This window comes from Somniosus microcephalus, chromosome 2, assembly GCF_052327205.1.
Source record: "Somniosus microcephalus isolate GS21.2 chromosome 2, FLI_Smic_1.0, whole genome shotgun sequence".
Classification (NCBI taxonomy): domain Eukaryota; kingdom Metazoa; phylum Chordata; class Chondrichthyes; order Squaliformes; family Somniosidae; genus Somniosus; species Somniosus microcephalus.
This window is the reverse complement of record NC_140988.1, coordinates 12,382,679-12,405,450: the sequence shown is the minus strand read 5'-3', so window position 1 is coordinate 12,405,450 and position 22,772 is coordinate 12,382,679. Positions and strand designations below refer to the sequence as shown.

Here is a 22,772-nt window from a genome sequence, read left to right as displayed (position 1 = left end):
AACAGGAACTAGTGAAGGACACAACTAGACCTCTATGTTGTAAAACGGTTGATTAAAGCTTTGTTTAACGCTTAGACCAAGTGCCTAGTAGTTTTCTTACGTCACTACGCTTAAATGCGAGTTATTGTTTGTTTATTTTGTTGAAGGTTACCTCGGAAGCGAAATGTCTTATTCACAATTTCTTCCTTCTGCTTTTCTCTCAGCGTGTGACCTGATGAACCAAGGCATTTTGGCCCTCGTCAGCTCCATTGGCTGCATGTCAGCCGGGTCCCTCCAATCCTTGTCGGACGCCATGCACATCCCACACCTCTACATACAAAGAGCAACGTCTGGATCGCCAAGGAGTGGCTGTGGCCTCACCAGGACCAGCAGGAACGAAAACTACACTCTCTCTGTCCGTCCGCCCGTGTACCTGAATGAAGTCATTCTCAAAGTTATTTCAGAATTTGCCTGGCAGAAGTTCATTATTTTCTATGACAGTGACTATGGTAAGCAGTTACATACTTCGTAACATAATGCAGTTTGAGTTGACTTAAATTATTACAGAGACCACCAATATATGCTTGGAGGTTTGATGGTTCCAGTTTAACAGATTAGAGAGGACCACGTGGACCTGATTTTAAACTGTGTAAGAGTAGAAACAGACCGAATGTGAGGTGGTTCTTCTTTTCCCAGAGCATAGTGAGCAATGTTCCCACTAAGCTGTGTGGCCGCGTGGCTTTTCGATGCAAGAATTCGCACATGCGCGAAAATTTGAATGGGCCACACAGCCCATCAAAGGGACCGTGCACCAAAAAAAGAAATTACAGGGAATATTGGCAGTGAGCCTCTTGTATATATTGCCAGCTGGTGTGGTGAGCGCTGACTCTCTGCAGGCCTTCAAGAGGGAGCTGGACTGGTTCGTGACTGGGGCAGAGATCGCATCATATAGAAGGTAAGTGTCTTTGTAGATAACACTGGGTCCGTGTGATCTCCTGGGCTGGTTTTGATCGCCTCCGGGGGTGGGGGGAGACGGAAAGGAATTTTCCCGAGAATTTTTTCCCGTATTGGCCCTGTGATTTTTGGGGGGGTTGTTTTTTGCCTCTCCCAGAGGATTACGTGGCTGGGAGCGGGCGGTTAGAGGGGGAGGAAAGGGGAAGGGATGGGTGGATTGGGTGGGGAGGGGTGAGTGAGTGAGAAAGCATCTGGTCATGAAGCTCCAGGCATCATGGTGTGGGGCAGGCCTGATGGATCAGCTAGTCATAACCTGCCCATCAATTGTGTACCAAAATGGTACCCCTGGTAACAACCATACCTTTCATTCATGAGATGATATCTCATTGTGTTATTAGATACAGTTTACAATCTATATTTGGAGGAAGGGACCGAGTGCAACATATCCAAGTTTGCCGACGATACAAAGATGGGAGGGAAAGCAGTGAGTGAGGAAGACATAAAAAACCTGCAAAAGGACATAGACAGGCTAAGTGAGTGGGCAGAGATTTGGCAGATGCAATATAATGTTGGAAAGTGTGAGGTTATGCACTTTGGCAGAAAAAATCAAAGAGCAAGTTATTATCTAAATGGAGAGAAACTGCAAAGTGCTACAGTACAAAGGGATCTGGGGGTCCTGGTGCATGAAACACAAAAAGTTAGTATGCAGGTGCAGCAGGTGATCAGGAAGGCCAATGGAATCTTGGCTTTTATTGCGAGGGGGATGGAGTATAAAAACAGGGAAGTCTTGCTGCAGCTATACAGGGTATTGGTGAGGCCACACCTGGAATACTGCGTGCAGTTTTGGTTTCCATATTTAAGAAAAGATATACTTGCTCTCGAGGCGGTTCAGAGAAGGTTCACTCGGTTGATTCCAGAGATGAGGGGGTTGACGTATGAGGAAAGGTTGAGTAGGTTGGGACTCTACTCATTGGAGTTCAGAAGAATGGGAGGCGATCTTATCGAAACATATAAGATTGTGAGGGGGCTTGATTGGGTGGATGCGGTGAGGATGTTTCCACTGATGGGTGAGACTAGAACTAGGGGGCATAATCTAAGAATAAGGGGCTGCCCTTTCAAAACTGAGATGAGGAGAAACTTCTTCACTCAGAGGGCAGTAAATCTATGGAATTTGCTACCCCAGAGAGCTGCGGAAGCTGCAACATTAAATAAATTTAAAATGGAGATAGACAGTTTCCTAGCAGATAAGGGAATTAGGGGTTACGGGGAGAGGGCAGGGAAGTGGACGTGAGTCTAGGTTCGGATCAGCCATGATCCTATTGAATGGCGGAGAAGGCCCGAGGGGCCGTATGGCCTACTCCTGCTCCTACTTCTTATGTTCTTATGTTCTTAAAAATGAAAGATAATTAAGCATGAGTATTTAGTGGCATTTGAGGGATATTCATAGGTTCATAGAAACTTACAGCACAGAAGGAGGCCATTCGGCCCGTCATGCCTGTGCTGGCTCTTTGAAAGAGAAGTCGTGCTTCGCTCCACACCCCCGCTCTTTGTCCATATCCCTGTATGTTGTTCATCCTCGAGTATCCGTCCAACTCTGTTTTACAATTATTCATGGAATCAGCTTCCACCATCTGTAGAGCGTTCCAGATCCCGACAACTCTCTGAGTGAAAAGATTTTTCCCCATCTCCCCTCTGGATCGTTTTCCAATGATTTTGAATCTATGACCTCTAATTATTGACCCGCTCGCCAGAGGGGCTATGGTAGTGTCATGATTACGGTCATAGATTCGCATCCCAGATGGCTGAGAGTTTAAATCCCACCATGCAAGGTATGAAATTGAACACCAATTCTAAAACAAAAATTAAAAGTTCCCGTTGACAATTCAGTTGATAAATTCAGAGGTCAGCTGAAGCAACCAGACCAGAAAGTCCCAGCCGAAACGCCCACTGTGTGCTGAGTTAGTGGTGGTCTGAGTCAGGCAGCAGGAGGGTCACTTCAGGTAGTCCCAATGTATCTGGACTATGGAGGGCAAAATCAAACAGGGTTCCTGACATGAATCAGTCATTCATAAAAGAAAGACTTATGAAATGATACTGAGCGGCCTGCGGGTGGCGCTGTCCAGGGAGAGTATAAATACTCGGGCACGGGCCCAGCTTGCGCAGGACATTCTTAACAGGAACTAGTGAAGGACACAACTGGACCTCCATGTTGTAAAACAGTTGATTAAAGCTTTGTTTAACGCTTAGACCAAGTGCCTAGTAGTTTTCTTACGTCCGTTCCAACTGCTGGCCTCCACCCATCCCTGTTCAAAATGGTGTATACGTGTATACATGAGTGTACAGGATTGGGTGGGCTGGTGATGACCTACAACCAGGTGGTGTAGATTTAAAGTAATTGGTAGAAGCATTAGAGGGGTTATGGGGAAACGTTTTCACCCAGTGGGTGGTGGGGGTTTGGATCTCACTACCTAAAAGGGTGGTAGAGGCAGAAACTCTCTTCACATTTAAAAGGTACTTGGATATGCACTTGAAGTACAGTAACCTACAGGGCTACGGACCAGGAGCTGGAAAGTGGGATTAGGCTGGATCGCTCTTTGTCGGCCGGCACAGACACAATGGGCCAAGTGGCCTCCTTCTGGGCCATAAGCGTCTTTGATTCTATGTTCGAATAGCCTATCAGCACTCACTTGTGTTCTTAAATGAAGAATGGCCACTTGGGTGGCCTTGTGTGGGGTGACCGGGACTTTGTGTTACTGCACCTCAGTAAGAAGGTCAACGCCTTGAGAAGAGAGGCAGAGGAGATAAATAGAACCCAAATGTCAATAGTTTGAACGTGGTAAACTGGAGAAAAGAAACAGCTGATCCGAATTGGATTAGACCGCATTGTTTCTCGCTGAGTCCCCGACGTCCCAGTGCTGCCCCCGAACCACTACTGCCATCTTGCCTGTGAGACCACAGCAATCTTCCAAATGTTGCCACTATTTTCCCTGAAGCCAACCCCCCACTTCCCTCTTCGAACCAATCGTGATCATTTGGAAGCCAGGCCCCCCGACCCCCACAATCGCCCTCACCCACGGCTCCGACCCCCCAATCGCCCTCACCCAGGGCCTTGACCCCCACAGTCGCCCTCACCCAGGCCCCCAGGCCCCCCAATCGCCCTCACCCAGGCCCCCCGACCCCCCAATCGCCCTCACCCAGGGCCTTGACCCCCACAGTCGCCCTCACCCAGGCCCCCCGACCCCCCAATCGCCCTCACCCAGGCCCCCCAACCCCCCAATCGCCCTCACCCAGGCCCCCCAACCCCCCAATCGCCCTCACCCAGGCCCCCCGACCCCCCAATCGCCCTCACCCAGGCCCCCAGACCCCCCAATCGCCCTCACCCAGGCCCCCCGACCCCCCAATCGCCCTCACCCAGGCCCCCCGACCCCCCAATCGCCCTCACCCAGGCCCCCCGACCCCCCAATCGCCCTCACCCAGGACCCCCAACCCCCCCATCGCCCTCACCCAGGCCCCCCGACCCCCACAATCGCCCTCACCCAGGGCTCTGACCCCTCAATTGCCCTCACCCAGGCCCCCAGACCCCCCAATCGCCCTCACCCAGGCCCCCCGACCCCCACAATCGCCCTCACCCAGGACCCCCGACCCCCCCATCGCCCTCACCCAGGCCCCCCGACCCCCAATCGCCCTCACCCAGGCCCCCCGACCCCCAATCGCCCTCACCCAGGCCCCACGACCCCCCAATCGCCCTCACCCAGGACCCCCGACCCCCCCATCGCCCTCACCCAGGCCCCCCGACCCCGCAATCGCCCTCACACAGGCCCCGACCCCCCCAATCATCCTAAACCAAGCCCCGATCCCCCCAATCGCCCACGCTCCCAGCTCTGACCCGCCGGCCCCCAGTGGACTCCAGGCTCCCTAATCCATGCCCAAGAAATTCCAGGACATCCCCCCATCCATGACCAGACCCACTTACCTGAGAGCCCTTCCGACGCTAGCGTCCGCCTGATTTCTCCCCAGTCTTTGCCAGCGGGCAGCTGCTCTATTACAATGAGGTCGGAGGGCCAATATCTGGTAACCCCGGAACTCACCATTTCTGGACCCCCCAAGTCCAGGGGGTTCGATAAATCTTTATTTTTCTCTGATGCAAAAACTTGTAACAGTCACTCCTCTGGAGCCCGATCTTCCTTAAGTATTGCACATGGCAGGTGACACCACGTTAGAAAATTACCACAACAAGGTTCCGCCGGCGGCTCGCCAGACACTCTCACAGTATATTTATACTCATTTGGTTTGCTGCCAAGTTTCAGTACACATATTGGCTTTGATGTGGCTCAGCAAACATATAATTAATACAAGTTTGACTTCCAAATGTTCCCTCTCTAAGACCTTTAAATCTGGAGTGACAGAGAATTATGAAAACGTGTAAAGGTAGTGTTTTTTTAAAATGTTCCTAATTGAACTGTGGTAGATAATTGCCAAATACATCTTGCCTCCCTACACTTATATCAGCTTCATTTCCTATCCTGAATAATTGATCTAAATTGAGAACGGGTGTGATTCTACAATCTGACATTCTTCAAGGCGAGCATCAGATTACAGTATGAACCCTATTGTTTGAATTATAGGATTAGAATTAAATTACAGTTTTACTTCATGGAGCTATCAGGGATGCTTAAAATATAAACGCCATGGCTTCCCCATGACCCAGATGCCTGGTTTAATACTGAGCTCTACAGAGTAAGATGGTTGCAGGTTTGATAATCGCTGTGTCAGCCAATCTCCAAAGGGACTGTGGGTGGTGCCACAAGCAAGGTGGTGGGGGGGATAAAAAAAATCATCCACGATTCCCGCTCATGGTTACCACCCGGAGACACCCAGCTGGTGGGCATCCATATGGAGCTGTGAGATGAGATGTAAGTGTCAGCTCAGTGGCTCAGTGGGTAGCACTTTCGCCTTTGAGTCAGATGTTGCAGGCTCACATTCCCACTCCAGAGACTTCAGCACATGGTCTAGGCTGACACTCCCAGTGCAGTATTGCGGGAGTGCTGCCCTGTTAGAGGTGCCATCTTTCGGATGAGATGTTACACTGAGGCCGCGCCTGCCCTCTCAGGCAAAATAAAAGTGGCACTATTTCAAAGAAGAGCAGGGCAGTTCTCCCCACTGACTTGGCCAATATTTATCCCTCAACCGATATCATTAAAATCTGATTGGCCCAGAAATTCGGGTCGGGGGGCTTCCCACGGGTGCAAGCCTCCGACCTGCACTTACCTAGCGCGCCGGCTGTTGAGCTGTGGGCCCGCATGGGATTCCGATCCTGGGCCTCCTCCAACTGCCGGCGCGCAGTGCTTGCGTATCCCAGGGGCGCAGTTAGTTCGATGCGTCCCCTGGGATCACATGGGCCATGGAGAGCCAATGGTAGCAGGGAATGCTTCATTCATAAGTTTGACATGAAGACCTGTCAAACCTATAAATGCTATAAGCCCCAAAACATCACTAAAACATCAAATAATTTTTTTTTAAATCACATTTTTAAAATAAACTATAAATTACATGAAATAACTATTTTAAACAATCATTTAAATTTTTGAAAAAATTAATTACATTTTCTAATGGGGCTAAAAATAAATTTACCTTTCTTTAAAGTATTTAAAAATAATAAACCTGTGGAAAAAATGTTTTAATTTTAATTAATTCACCACTTACCTTGTTAAAAGCAGGCCTTACGCCTGCTTTTTAAAAGTGTAACTGCTGAAGACATACCCTCCCGGAGAAACCTGTAAAAAAAAAACGTAAGTTCGATGCGCACGCGCTGCCTCTCCGGCGCACGCGTTCGACTTCTGAACCCCTTCTTTCAGGGGAACGGAAGTGCCAGTTTCCCGTGCATGCGCAGTGCATGCACGAAACCGGCACTTTTGTTGGGCCTACGGGTGAATACCCAGCGCGTACTCGCTCGTTGGGACCCGAATTTCTGGGCCATTATCTGGTTTTTGGCTGCCACATTTCCTACATTGCAGCAGTGACTATGCTTCCAAAGTACTTCATTGGCTGTAAAACGCTTTGGGACGTGAAAGGCGCAATATAAAGGCAAGTTCTTTCTTCTTCACAACAGAATCGGGCTCAGTCATAATTCCCCATCCACTCCATCACCTCCAGTTGAAGGAGTTGATAGGGTAGACAGGGAGAAACGATTTCCTCTGGTGGCAGAGTCCAGAACAAGGGGGCGTAACCTTAAAATTAGAGCCAGGCCATTAAAGGACGATGTCAGGAAGCACTTCTTCACACAGTGGGTAGTGGAAATCTGGAACTCCCTCCCCCAAAAGGCTGTTGAGGCTAGGAGTCAATTGAAAATGTCAAAACTGAGAGTGATAGGTTTTCATTAGGCAAGGGAATTAAGGATTCTGGTACCAAGGCGAGTAGATGGAATTAGGATACAGATCAGCCATGATCTAATTGCATGGCGGAACAGGCTTGAGTGGCTGAATGGTTCCCTTCTGTTCTTTTGAATAGCCTATCAACGCTCACTATTGATATTCACACATGATGAACGAACCAATAGGATGAGTACTAGGAAGCTGCTGTCAGCCATAGAGTGATGTGACTCACTTAAAGAATCAACAGGCCAAAAAATATCTATGGGCTGGATTTGTTCTACTGTTTTCAGTAGCTTTATAAAACTCTGTAGGAGCAAGGATTTTTATTGATAAATCGCACTTAGTTTTATAGAGCTCCTGTTATTTGAAAGTTGTTTCCAGAAAGTGGTCACTTCGCATGTTTTCGACGATAGACATGGTCGAAGATATTATGAGTCAATAAATTCCCTTCTGCCTGAAGACACTAAGTCAATAGCTCATTGCTTCCTTCAGCTATTTTTCTCTCCGATGCATGATCTGTGAGATGATCTGCGCTATCTAATGATCAATCAGCGACTAGGATTTGGAAGGCAACATTGGAGGTCATAACCCGTCTCGACACTAATTTTACCATCCCCTTACTACAATGAAGAAAGTATTGACTGCTAGTTACACTGGTTCACAGTTCACAACAGATGTTTAACTCCGGAAAGAAACAGCATTGAAGATTTTAGGAGGGCCGTTGTGGGTGTGGTGGTGGAGGGGGAGGTCGCGGGGGGACATGGGGGGTGTGCGGGTGTGGTTGAGGAGTGAGTTCAGAAATCCAAATAGCTCTTTAGACAGGAATTCCAGAATTATATGTGAGTTATAAGTCATGCTCAAGCCAGGCTGTAATGTAACACCAATGTCACCAAACACGAGTCTGACAAAAAATGATGGGTGCATGTGAAGGGGTTGATGTTAACTTTGGCTGATGGTGCAAAATGGACAATATCGAAATTGCTGCCCATTGTACACCTTGCACTATTTTACTTGCCATTTAAATCAATAGAAATGAGAACCAGGCGTGGTGTATAATGGACGGCCTGTTCGACATTGCCCATATTACACTATCGTCTAAAGGTTAAAATTACCCCAAAACAGTGCACCAACAGAACAAGATCCAATTCTGGCCTCTTGCGCATCCCTGATTATAATCGCTCCACCATTGGTGGCCGTTCCTTCAGCTGCCTAGACCCTAAGCTCTGGAATTCCCTCCCTCAAACTCTCCAGCTCTCTCTCCTCTTTTAAGCCTAGAAACATAGAAGATAGGAGCAGGAGTAGGCCATTCGGCCCCTCGAGCCTGCTCTGCCATTCAATGCGATCATGGCTGATCATCCAAATTCAGTACCCTGTCCCTGCTTTCTCCCCATACACCTTGATCCCTTTAGCCTTAAGAAATATACCCAACTCCTTCTTGAATATATTTAATGTATTGGCCTCTACTGCTTTCTGTGGTAGAGAATTCCACAGGTTCACCACTCTCTGGGTGAAGAAATTCCTCCTAATTTCTGTCCTAAATGGCTTACCCCTTATCCTTAGACTGTGACCCCTGGTTCTGGACTCCCCCGCCATCGGGAACATCCTTCCTGCATCTAGTCTGTCTAGTCCTGTCAGAATTTTATAAGTTTCAATGAGATCCCCTCTCATTCTTCTAAACTCCAGCGAGTACAAGCCCAATCGACCCAATCTCTCCTCGTACGTCATTCCTGCCATCCCAGGTATCAGCCTGGTGAATCTTCGCTGAACTCCTTCCATGGCAAGAACATCCTTCCTCAGATAAGGTGTCCAAAACTGCACACAATACTCAAGATGTGGTCTCACCAAGGCCCTGTACAACTGCAGCAAGACATCCTTGTTCCTGTACTCAAACCCTCTCGCTACGAAGGCCAACATGCCATTTGCCTTCTTAACCGCCTGCTGCACCTGCAGGCTTACCTTCAGCGACTGGTGCACAAGGACACCCAGGTCTCGTTGCACGTTCCCTTCTCCCAATCTATTGCCATTCAGATAATAATCTGCCTTCCTGTTTTTGCCACCAAGGTGGATAACCTTGCTTTTATCCACGTTATATTGCATCTGCCATGCTTTTGCCCAATCACCCAACCTGTCCAAATCATCCTGGAGTTTCTCAGCATCCTCCTCACAGCACACATGCCCACCCAGCTTTGTGTCGTCTGCAAATTTGGAGATATTCTAGTTCCCTTGTCTAGATCATTAATATATATTGTGAATAGCTGGGGCCCAAGGACCGATCCCTGTGGTACCCCACTAGTCACTGCTTGCCACTCGGAAAAAGACCTGTTTATTCCAACTCTTTGCTTTCTGTCTGCCAACCAGTTCTCTATCCAAGTCAATACCTTGCCCCCAATCCCATGTGCCTTAACTTTACACGCTAATCTCTTATGCGGGACCTTATCAAAAGCCTTCTGAAAGTTCAAATACACCACATCCACTGGTTCTCCCTTATCTATTTTACCAGTTACATCCTCAAAAAATTCCAGTAGATTAGTCAAGCACGATTTACCTTTTGTAAATCCATGTTGACTTTGTCCGATCCTGTCACTGTTTTCCAAGTGCTCTGATATTACATCTTTTAGAATGGACTCTAGCATTTTCCCCACTACCGATGTCAGGCTGTAATTCCCCGTTTTCTCTCTACCACCTTTTTTGAATAGTGGGGTAACATTAGCTACCCTCCAATCCATGTGTACTGTTCCAGATTCCATCGAATGCTCTCCTTAAAACATAGGATTACATAGGATATACAGCACAGAAACAGGCCCTTAGGCTCAACCAGTCCATGCCGGCGTTTATGCTCCAGAAGAGTGCCGGGCTGAGCGATCGCGGCTGGCACCCCAATAAAAAAGGGGAAGGGGTCAGTTGCTGGCAGGCGGGTTTAAAACAAAATGGCCGCCCGACACCTGCCCTTTAACTTGCGCTGCCGCGGCTGCAAAAACGCTCCCCTGACCCTGTCAGACATATCGTCCGGCGGTAGGTCAGGTGGTGCTACCGAAATTTGCGGCCAAGGCACTAACGGGAGGCGCAAAACAATTCAATTTTCCCCCCTATATGTTTCAGTGAGATCACCTCTCATTCTTCTCCAAACTCCAGAGAGTGTAGGCCGAATCTACTCAGTCTCTCCTCATAGGACAACCCTCTCATCCCAGCCTCATTAATTTTACATGTGTACTGTTAAGTATTTTTTAAAGTACTGTTGGGGCCATCTGAAACCTGTAAGTAGAGCCTGAATCAGATCCACTTCTTATATTGCTAAATGGATCTGAACTTGCGTTTCGATAGCACCTTTCACGACCACCGGACGTCCCAAAGCGTTTTACAGCCAATGAAGTACTTTTTGAAGTGTCATCGCTGTTGTAATGTAGGAAACGCAGCAGCCAATTTGCGCACAGCAAGCTCCCGCAAACAGCAATGTGTTAATGACCAGATAATCGGTTTTAGTGATGTTGGTTGAAGGATAAATATCGGCCAGGGCACCGGGGATAACTCCCCTGCTCTTCTTCAAAATAGTGCCGTGGGATCTTTTACGTCCACCTGAGAGGGCAGACGGGGCCTCAGTTTAACGTCTCATTCAAAAGACAGCATCTCTGACAGTGCAGCACTGCACTGGAGTGTCAGCCTAGATCTTTATGGGCTTAAGTCTCTTGGAGTGGGACTTGAACCCACAACCTTCTGTCATCAGAGGCGAGAATGCTACCCACTGAGCCACAGCTGATACACAAAACTGATGCAATTTAAATCACTACAGGTTTTCTGTCTCAAACTGTCCAATGTTTGGTTTGATGAGTTCAGTCCCAGCACCTCGCTGTTTCAAATGCAACCCAAAAAAATCTCAATTATACAATAATGTTCACAGTAAAATAGAAACAATTCTCCAAACAAATATCATTGTTCCTTTCATAACAAGCGATGTCAGTAAAAAAACTAGCACGAAATATTATTTAATATTAATTAAAGGTCTTTCAGGGATTCAATGAGGAAGTAACAACACTCACTGTAGTACAAGCATCTAACTACGGCTTCGATTATAGATAATCTCATCAACAACAACAACTTGTATTTATATAGCACCTTTAAGGTAGTAAAACGTCCCAAGGCGCTTCACAGGAGTAATAAAAGACAAAAAATTTGTCACCGCGCCACAAAAGGAGAAATTAGGGCAGGTGACCAAAAGCTTGGTCAAAGAGGCAGGTTTTAAGGAGCGTCTTAAAGGAGGAAAGAGAGGCGGGGAGGTTTAGGCAGGGAATTCCAGAGCTTAGAGCCTAGGCAACAGAAGGCACGGCCACCAATGGTTGAGCGATTATAATCAGGGATGCTCAAGAGGGCAGAGTTAGAGGAGCGCAGATATCTCGGCGAGGGGGGTGGGGGGCGGTTGTGGGGCTGAAGGAGATTACAGAGGGAGGGGAGAGGCCATGGAGGGGTTTGAAAACAAGGATGAGAATTTTTGAAACAGGGGTGATGGGTGAACGGGACTTGGTGCGAGTTAGGACATGGGTAGCCGAGTTTTGATGACCTCAAGTTTACGTAGGGTAGAATGTGGGAGGCCAGCCAGGACTGTGTTGGAATAGTCAAGTCTAGAGGTGACAAAGACATGGATGATCACCTTTAAAGACCTCATAAAAGGCAACTGAGCTGGGTAGGATGGTATCTAACTGCCTGCTTCAGCCCACTGTCGTCTTTCGGATGAGACGTTAAACTGAGGCCCTGTCTGCTCTCTCAGATGGACATAAAAGATCCCATTGCACTATTCGAAGAAGAGCAGGGGAGTTATTCCTGGTGATCTGGTCAATATATATCCCTCAACCAACATCACTGAAAAAAAAAGTCGCATCTGGTCATTATCACCTTGCTGTTTGTGGGAGCTTGCTGTGCGCAAATTGGCTGCCCCGTTGATTACATTATAACAGTGACTACACTTCAATATTACTTAGTTGGTTGTATAGCTCTTTGGGACGTCCTGAGGTCATGAAAGGTGCTATATAAATGCAAGTTCTTTCTTAATCAAATCTGAGATTGAAGGGGGGGGGGACATGGAGAAGTAACAAAGTGCCGCAGAAAACGTTGATCTTTTTATAAGGAGATGGTAATTAGTATATTTAGAATGGCAAATAATAGGAAACCGTGGATTGCCTGGACGTGGATTATCAGCTGGGTGAAGCACAGACAGGAAAATCGGGAGGGGAGGATTGCACACAGTAGCAAAGGCCGGCCAGATGTTCCTTCCATTGGTTTAACTGGAGGGAAAATCATTCGGGATCCATTATGCGTGTGTAATCCTCCCCACCTGATTTTCCATTCTGCACACTGTCCAGTCAATGCCTTATGTCCAGGCATTATGGACGAAAATCCACCCCAGTGTCTTTAAGATTGCTATGGTTCCATTCAGATACATCACATAGAATCCACAGCACAGAAACAGGCCATTCGGCCCAATTGGTCTATTTATACTCCACACGAGCCTCCTCCCACGCTAATTAGCCTTTCCTGTCCTGCTCCCATATTCCTCTATTCCCTTCTCCCTCCTGTAAGCATCAAGCCTCCTCTTTAATGAAGCAGTGTCAGCTGTGGCTCAGTGGGTAGCACACTCGCCTCTGGGTTCAAGTTCCACTCCAGGGACTTGAGCACATAAAGCTAGGCTGACACTCCAGTGCAGTGCTGAGGGAGCGCTGCACTGTCGGAGGTGCCGTCTTTCAGATGAGATGTTAAACCGAGGCCCCGTCTGCTCTCTCAGGTGGACATAAAAGATCCCATGACATTATTTGGAAGAAGAGCACGGGAGTTATCCCCGGTGTCCTGGCCAATATTTCTCCCTCGACCAACACAACAAAAACAGATTATCCGGTCATTATCACATTGCTGTTTGTGGGAGCTTGCTGTGTGCAAATTGGATGCCGCGTTTCCTACATTACAACAGTGACTACACTTAAAAAGTACTTCATTGGCTGTAAAGCGCTTTGTGATGTCCGGTGATCGCGAAAGGTGCTACATAAATGCAAGTCTTTCTTTCTTTCAATGATATCTGTTTCAACCACTCCATGTGGCAGCAAGTTCCACGCTCTCTGTGTAAAGAAATTCCATCTAAATTCTTTATTTGATCTGCTGGTGGCCATCTTATATTCCACCCCCTTATTCTCGACTCAATCACCTTGGATAAGATTGTGTAAGAGCCTCGGCTAGCCTTCATCTTTGCACTAGTAAAAGATCACGTGCTGATCTAGAATTACTTTGGTTTAATGCAAGAGCTAAACAGAAGTTGAATCAACAAAGACATCAAGTCGAACCATCTTTGAACAGTTAATTTTTCCAGTCAACCGTGCCAGCCACATGTGCAAGAAGGAACGTTTCAGCTCATTCCTGGTGAAAAGGATCACTCCCCAGGCCACGTATTTGAATTTAGGCCTGAGATATTAGACTTATTCCCAGTAAAGAAAGAATTTACATCTAAAGAAGCGCGTTCCATGACCTCAGTAGAACCTTTCTCACAGCACTGCAGAAATAATTACTGGCCAATAGAAGAGAAAAATAGAAAGATAGAAAGGCTAGAAGAGAATTATAGAATCGTACAGCAGAGAAGGAGGCCATTCGGCCCATCGTGACTGTGCCGTCTCTTTGAAAGAGCTCTCCAGTTAGTCCCACTCCCCTCCTGCCCTTTCCCCATAGTCCTGCAAGGTTTTCCCCTTCAGGTATTTATCCAATTCCCTTTTGAGAGTTGCTATTGAATCTGCTTCCGTCGCCCTTTCAGGCAGCGCATTCCAGATCACAACAACTCGCTGGGTAAAAAAAAAAAAATTCTCCTCATCTCGCGCTCTGGTGTAAAAAAATATAGGGAAAGAAAGGAAAACTAAAAGAAGATTGGAAAAAGAAGAAAAGCCAGAATCGGTGAAAATAATTGCCCATAAACAAAACAACATACAGAGAATGTTTAGTTGGCAAAAGGCCAAACAAGGCACGGTAATAACTGAAGAGAAACCCAGAGTCTGGCTTAGACCTGTGGGGCCGAATGGCCTGTTTCTGTGCTGTAATTCCATGTTGTGCAGATGCAGTGCACCTGAATAGGAGCATAGCAGTCTTGAAGGTATTTGGATTTCTGGACTATTCCAGTTCAACAAAATCACATAGCGCAATGTAACAAATTTAATGCATCTCCCAACTACGCGCCCAAGATTGACATATTATTCCCCTGGTGAAAGAGTCTTGGGGATAAAAACAAATTGAAAAAAAGAGAGAACGATAGAATATCTTTATAAATCAAAAATATATCAAGCTGTTAACTGTCATCCATTTTGATACATGGCCCAGAATTATTTAGCAATGTTTATTTCAGCTTCCACAGTAGAAGTAGAAGAGCGGGGGAGTGGGGCTAATTGGAGAGCTCTTTCAAAGAGCCGGCCCAGGCACGATAGGCTGAACGGCCTCCTTCTGCACTGTAAGATTCCAAGAGAGGCGATGTTTAGTTTTAATTTTCAGTTGGGGGGCATTTACATTCAGAGTTCCGTGAAGAAGAGCTGTCTAGAATCTTTACTTCTTATGATAAATACAGTTTGCTATTGAATCCCCGGAGGAGTGCACATGAAGAGCGCTCTTCAGTCACTGCTCCTGGCACTACAGAGATAAAGATGTCCTCAAGTGCAACACGGGCATTAAGCACACATTTGAATAGCGCAAATGGAGTGTTGGCCCTTATTGCAAGGGGTTTGGAGTATAAAAGCAGGGAAGTCCTGCTACAACTGTACAGGGTATTGGTGAGACCACACCTGGAGTACTGCGTACAGTTTTGTTCTCCTTATTTAAGGAAGGATATACTTGCATTGGAGGCAGTTCAGAGATGATTCACTAGGTTAATTCCAGAGATGAGGGGGTTGACTTAATGAAGAAAGGCTGAGCAGGTTGGGCCTATACTCATTGGAATTTAGAAGAATGAGAGGTGATCTTATTGAAATGTATAAGATACTGAGGGGGCTCGACAAGGTAGATGGAGAGAGGATGTTTCCCCTCGTGGGGAAATCGAGAACCCGGGGGCATAGTTTCAGAATAAAGGGTCGCCCTTTTAGAGCTGAGATGAGGAGGAATTTCTTCTCTCAGAGGGTCGTAAATCTGTGGAATTCTCTGCCCCAGAGAGCCGTGGAGGCTGGGTCATTAAATACATTTAAGGTGGAGATAGACAGATTTTTGCAAGATAAGGGAGTGAAGGGTTATGGGGAGCGGGCGGGGAAGTGGCTTTGAGCCCAAGATCAGCCATGATCTTATTGAATGGCGGAGCAGGCTCGAGAGGCCAAGTGGCCTATTCCTGCTCCTATTTCTTATGTTCTTATGTTACAACCTCGAGAACTATCCACTCATAACACATAGGTTTGTCCCTTGAAGAACTGGCCATTCTCGCCTCCAAGCTTTAAGTGCACGAGGATTCTTGAACCCAACACGGCGGGATTGCAGTCTCGCAGCTTAACGATCGTCCGCATTAGCAAGGAGCTGGGTTTGTTCTCGGTGAGCGGATTTCTGGCCCGATCGTCGGATGAAGATTGCGGATTTCAACATGCCGTCTTGCACGGTGGACTAGGAAGCTAAAAAGACCGGTCATTCGCGAAGAAAGGGGTGCGATTGTTTGTCTCTTATGACGAGCGTGTCAAATATTTTTGATATTCCCATAAAAACATAAGACTTAGGAGCAGGAGTCGGCCATACGACCCCTCGAGCCCGCTCCGCCATTCAATAAGATCATGACTGATCTTTGACCTCAGCTCCACTGTCCCGCCCGATCTCCGTATCCCTTGATCCCCCTGGAGTTCAAAAATCTATCTACCTCAGCCTTGAATATACTCAACGATTCAGCATCCAAAGCCCTCTAGGGTAGAGAATTCCAAAGATTCACCACCCTCTGAGTGAAGAAATGTCTCCTCCTCTCAGTCTTAAATGGCCGACCCCTTATCCTGAGACTATGACCCCTGGTTCTGGACTCTCCAGCCAGGGGAAACAGCCTCTCAGCATCTACCCTGTCAATCCCCCTCAGAACCTTTATGTTTCAATGAGATTAATGAAAGTCGCACCCTGTCACTGAAATAAAACCAGACCCTCATTTAATGAATTGCCTCCAAGTTAGATTATAAACCTCGCCCAAAGACAAAACACAAAAGGGCTGATTTAAAACTTGCTCCACCCCGGTGTGGATGAGGTGGTAACGGTCCAGAAATGGGGAAGGATCACTTCCACTCCCCTTTACGGTACAGCTTCGCCCGATGCCATCTTGGATAGTGTCCTGAGATGGGCAGATGGAGCGCTCACTTCTTTCAGGTGGGTGGCCACCTGTAATATGCAAAGCGAGGTATTAAATGAGCACTGCGCACATTATGCCCATTTGTGAGTTGGTCTAACCAGTGGTCCTTACAGGCTGAGAAAATGGCTCAGGAGATGCTTCTCCTGGACCCAATAAAAAATAAACAAGGCTGTTGACGGCCTGTCCAAGGACACAACCGGGATCTCCTTCCTACTGAACAGTGGTGTGTCGTACATTATCTTTATCTCACTCAGCCTTCTAATTGTGCGTGTAGTAGTTCAAATCAATTTGGAAATGAAGACCGATATTTTTCTAACCCGAGTTGAGCGCACAAAAAAGTCGCTCATAGTTTTTCGTGCATTAACTATCAGTTATTTATTCACACAGGCATTTTTTTTTTTAATTTTGAAGGATTACTTTGTACGGACAGATTGCGAAACATAGCCCAGTTTAACCAACAGTGAATTGAAGTGCCTTGTACTCTAGTAGACTTTGCAGGCAGCACATGAACACAAATTGTCCTCAAATTATATGCAATCTACTCCTCACAATTCAGTCAATTTTTGCAGTAAAAAATTGAAATAGGCAATAATTCAAATTAAGCAATGCAAATAGCACAGTGAAGTAGGAATGTAGTGTTACAATTTGAATTATCTGATCATTTGAATTGTGACTTTTTATTAAGAGGAATGAACTGTAATGTGAAAATGTAATATCCTTTTCCAGGTCTATCATATGCATTACATTACATAGAATTTCATAGAATCTACAGCACAGAAACAGGACATTCGGCCCAACTGGTCCGTGCCGGTGTTTATTCTCCACACGAGCCTCCTCCCACCTCTCTTCATCTCACTCTATCAGCATATCCTTCGATTCCTTTCTCCCTCATGTGTTTATCTAGCTTCCCCTTAAATGCATCTACACTATTTGCCTCAACCACTCCTTGGGTCCACATTCTCACCACATTCTGGGTAAAGAAGTTTCTCCTGAATTCCCTATTGGATTTATCGGTGACTATCTTATATTTATGGCCTCTGATTTTGAACTCCTCCACAAGTGGAAACATCTTCTCTACGTATACCTTCATATCTCAGACCTCTATCAGGTCACCAAACAGCCTTCTCTTTTCTAGAGAGAAGAGCCCCAGCCAGTTAACCTTTCCTGATAAGTATATTCTCTCGGTTCTGCTATAATCCTTGTGAATCTTTCTTGCACCTTCTCTAGTGCCTTGATGTCCTTTTTTATAATATGGAGACCAGAACTATGCACAGTACTGTGATCTAACCAAGGTTCGATACAAGTATAAAATAACTTATCTGCCTTTCAATCCTTCGAGAAGTAATGTTATTCCACTGTAATCTTTCCCAAGATACTAATGGATACAAAGGAATACAAAAGAACCAGAGGCGTCATGAGGAAACATTTTTTACACAGCGAGTTGTTGTGATTTGGAATGTACTACCTGAAAGCAGATTCAATTGCAACATTCAGAAGAGAATTGAATAAATACTTGAAGGGAAAACAATTTTAGGGCTATGGGGAAAGTGCAGGGGAATGGGATTAATTGGATAGCTCTACCAAAGAGCTGGCACAGGCACGATGGGGTGAATGGCCTCCTTCTGTGCTGTATCATTCTATGATTCTATCTATGATGAAGGCCATTCAGCCCATCTTAATTCACCCATCCATAAAACCTCTACACAAATTATTTCTTAACTGATTCCAAGGTTTCCACCTCCAGCACTCTATCTGGGAGTCCATTCCAAGTGTTGATCACTTACTATGTGAAGGAGAACCTCCAGAAATCAGTTCTAAAGCTACCTTTTACTAGTTTGAACCAGTGCCCCCTTGTCCTAGTCCCTCAGTTTACTTTAAAATAGTATTCCAGGTTACCTTCTGCATACCTTGGATATGCACTTGAAGTGCCGTAACCTACAAGGCTACGGCCCAAGAGCTGGGAAGTGGGATTAGGTTGGAGAGTTCTTTTTCGGCTGGCACAGACATGATGGGCCGAATGGCCTCCTTCTGTGCCGCAAACTCCTATACCATTTACTGTCTTAGTATCTTAGACATGACATGTGGTACGTGTAGTGTGCTTGGGAGGAACAGGGGACTTTGAACCTCTGTTTCCCAAAGCTCTCCACCACTGGGGTTGACTTTGCCTCATGTCTGGGTCTGTTGGAGACTCATTGATAGAGATTGATTGCTATGGTTAGCCAACAGCTCCATTATTGTTGTATCATGTGACTACCAGGACGGTAGAAGGCCAACTAGATGGACTTTGGTAATTTTTTTGTCTAGGCATTCCTATGTCTTTATGTTATATCCCTCTATAAGACCACCCCTCAGATGCCTTCTTTTCATGCTGTGAAGCCCAGGTCTCTCCCGTTTTCCCTCGTAACTCAGACCCCCGACGATAGGGAGGAACCTTGCGGCGTTTCTGATGCACTTCCTTCAGTCTCCCTTTGAAGAAAGATAAATACTTAAGGGTATGGGGAAAGGGCAGGGAGAGGAATGGGACTCAAGAATAGCTCATTCAGACAGCCCGCACAGGCCCGATGGGCCAACCAGGCACCCCCCCCCCCCCCCTTCTATACTGCAAAATTCCCTGGGGGTGATTTTGAAGCTCAACAGCTGGACTTTAGCTTGGCAGAGCAGAAAGCCCGCTCGCTGTCGGACCTGCCCGATTTCTCAAAGGGATGGGAAATCGGGTGGGATTTACAGCGGGCGGGTGTTTTGCTCCAGCAGATTAGCCCTGAGGTGGCAAAGTTGTCAATTGCCCCCAATGATTCTAAACCTCTGTATTGAGCACAAGTAATTCTGTCAGTCAGCAAGCTTTATTTCAGAGTGAGTGATAGGCACTTGGAATAAGTATTACAAGTCCATTCTCACTGTAAAGGTAACAAGTGCCAAATAGTAATTTACATCTGGGTGCTCAGTCACAAGCAGTCAATAAGTCAATAACTAAAGGACAAGATGGAAGTAGTTATTACTACAGCGCATTCACACTACATTAGTCTGTAAGTCTGTCAGATCCTAGGAAACTGGAGTATTGATGAAGTTTAGTGCAATGCACTTTAATGTTAAACTTCTGTTCACACCTTCCGTCACTTTGCTCTCCTAGCCTTAACGATTTCTGATCTTCAACCATGTGCTGTCCAACCCAGCGTCCTATATTTCAGCTGCTATAGTTTTCCCTTTCCCCTCACTTAAACCATGCCTTGGATCGGCATGCGGAGGTGACAGAAACTTGGTCCAGTTAGCAACACTCTTGCTTTTTTTTGAGTCAAAGGGTTGTGGGTTCAAGCCCCGCTCAAGGACGTGAGCACTTGGTCTGGCCTGGCACGCCATTGCAATAGTGAGAGAGGTATCATACTCGCACCAAGTCCCGTTCGCCCATCACCCCTGCACTCGCTGACCTACCTTGGCTCCCGTTTAAGCTGCTCCTCGATTTCAAAATTCTCATCCTTGTTTTCAAATCCCTCCATGGCCCCGCCCCTTCCCTATCTCTGTAATGTCCTCCAGCCCCACAATCCCCTGAGATATTTGCGCTCCTCTAATTCTGTCCTCTTGAGCATCCCTGATTATAATTGCTCAACCATCGGTGGCCGTGCCTTCTGTTGCCTGGGCCCTAAGCTCTGGAATTCCCTGCCTAAATCTCTCCGCCTCACGACCTCTCTTTCCTCCTTTAAGACGCTCCTTAAAACCTACCTCTTTGACCAAGCTTTTGGTCACCTGCCCTAATTTATCCTTATGTGGCTCGGTGTCAATTTTTTTGTCTTATAATACTCCTGTGCAGCGCCTTGGGACATTTTACTATGTTAAAGGCCCTATATAAAGACACGTTGTTGTTGTTGTTGAGGTGCTGTCTTTTCAGATGGGACGTTAAACCAAGCTCCTGTCTCTCCGCTCAGGGGGGGAATGTAAAAAAGTTGCGCGGCTCTATTTGAAGAAGAGCATTGAGTTCCCCAGGTGTCCTGGCCAACATTGACCCTTTGATCAACATCGCCATAAGCAGATTGATTGGTCTTCCATCTCATTTGCTGCGTGCAAATTTGGATCCCGTGCTGCTTATATAACAAGAGGGACTGTGTCTCAAAAGTGATTTGTTGATTGTGAAGTGTTTTGGGATATTATGATCCATGTTTTTCCCGAAGGTGCGTGGGTGCTTGCCAGCTGCTGCCACTGGAAGAGATACCGTGCATGCACGACCACTGCAGTAAATTTAAAGGGACCGCGCACGAGAAAAAGCTCGAGGGAGCATTGATTGTGATAATAAAGTGCTATATAAAGGCTCTTTTTTAGAAGTCAGATGCATTGATGTCTAGTGCTGACTTGTAAGGAGATCTAGTGTAATCTCCTTTCCCAATTTACATAATCTATGAAGGGGGAAAAATTCGGTTGATTAGCGTCTCCCATTAGTGCCCTAAGAGGGCGCTAACGGGGCGCAAAGCAACTAGCGCCCGAGCGTGGAAATGTTTGCGCCACTCGCGAAGTTGACCAGACATTTTGCGGCGGCGTTAAACAGTACCGCCACGATCTCCTGCGCCCGCAGATCATGACGTCAGTCGAGCGCGCAAGGCCCCGGAAGCACCCCTGACCGGATATTGAGTGGCGCCCCCTGCCTTACCGCCTGCCACTAGCAACGACAGGTTGAGGGGAGCGTTTTGCAGTCGGGAAGGGACTGGGGGAGCGCTATTTAAAGGCGGCCACTTCCTGCCTTTTTTTGTCAGCAAAATATTTGGTACACGCAGGTTGAGAGGGAGAGAGATGTCTGGAAAGATTTAACGCTGTCCTAAGGAGTTTTGGCCCTCAGCACCACTTTTGAGGTTCCTAAGGGCTGAGCTCTTTCCCTGGGCCTATTGATGTACAGATCTATCCAGGCCGAGATTCAAGGCTGCAATGAGCAGGGTGTGGCTGAACAGCAACATCGACCCACCCCTTTACCAGTGTGTCTGTGTTCCATTGCTAACTGACATCACCTTAGCTTCACCAGCGCTGGGATGTTTTACTAGGTTAAAGGTGCTATATAAAGTTGTTGTTCTTTTTTGAAAAGGGGCCAAGGTAGTTCAGGCCCATTGTCCTGGTCTCCTTGTCCCCCCGACAGATGTTGCTAGGCCCTGTCCACCTCTGTGCCACCCTCGATACTCCTAGCAGGAAGATATCAATAAATTGGCCAGGTGGGCAGAACAGTGGCAAATGGAATTTTAATCCGGAGAAGTGTGAGGTAATGCATTTGGGGAGGGCTAACAAGGAAAGGGAATACACTATAAATGGTAGGACACTGAGTAGTGTAGAGGAACAGAGGGAGCTTGGAGTGCATGTCCACAGATCCCTGAAGGTAGCAGGCCAGGTAGATAAGGTGGTTAAGAAATCATACGGGATACTTGCCTTTATTAGCCGTGACATAGAATACAAGAGCAGGGGGGTTATGCTTCAACTGTATAAAACACTAGTTAGGCCTCAGCTAGAGTACTGCGTGCAGTTCTGGTCACCACATTACAGGAAAGATGTGATTGCACTAGAGAGGGTACAGAGGAGATTTACTGGGAGTAGAGAATCTTAGCTATGAGGAAAGACTGGATAGGCTGGGTCTGTTTTCCTTGGAACAGAAGAGGCTGAGGGGAGACCTTATTGAGGTTTATAAAATTATGAGGGGCCTAGATAAAGTGAATGGAAAGGACCTATTTCCCTTAGCAGAGGGGTCAAAAACCAGGGGGCACAGATTTAAAGTAATTGGTGGAAGGTTTAGAGGGGATTTGAGGGGAAATTTCTTCACCCAGAGGGTTGTGGGGGTCTGGAACTCATTGCCTGAAAGGGTGGTAGAGGCTGGAACCCTAACCACATTTAAAAAGTACTTGGATGTGCACTTGGGATGCTGTAACCTGCAGGGCTATGGACCAAGAGCTGGGAAGTGGGATTAGGCTGGATAGCTCTTTGTTGGCCAGCACGGACATGATGGGCCGAAATGGCCTCCTTCCGTGCTGTAACTTTCTATGATTCTATGATTCTAGACCATGAGTCTCCTTGACCCAGTACTTCCTGTTCCCACGTTCACTTCCAGTGCTCCCAGGCCATGGAAACTCCTTCCCCAATGCTCCCAGAACCTAGGACTCCTCTCCAAGTGAACCTGTATCCCCGGACCAGCCCTAGTG

The 22,772-nt window shown here is 46.8% G+C and overlaps 1 protein-coding gene across 1 annotated transcript in view; it reads left to right on the top strand.

The window, feature by feature from the left end:
• The window catches only part of LOC147122548 (glutamate receptor ionotropic, delta-2-like), a 1,303,876-nt gene that overhangs the window by 826,528 nt on the left and 454,576 nt on the right, over window positions 1-22,772 (top strand). The window contains 1 exon segment of the mRNA XM_086006579.1: window positions 204-488. Within this exon segment, the coding sequence (XP_085862705.1) occupies window positions 204-488 (285 nt within the window).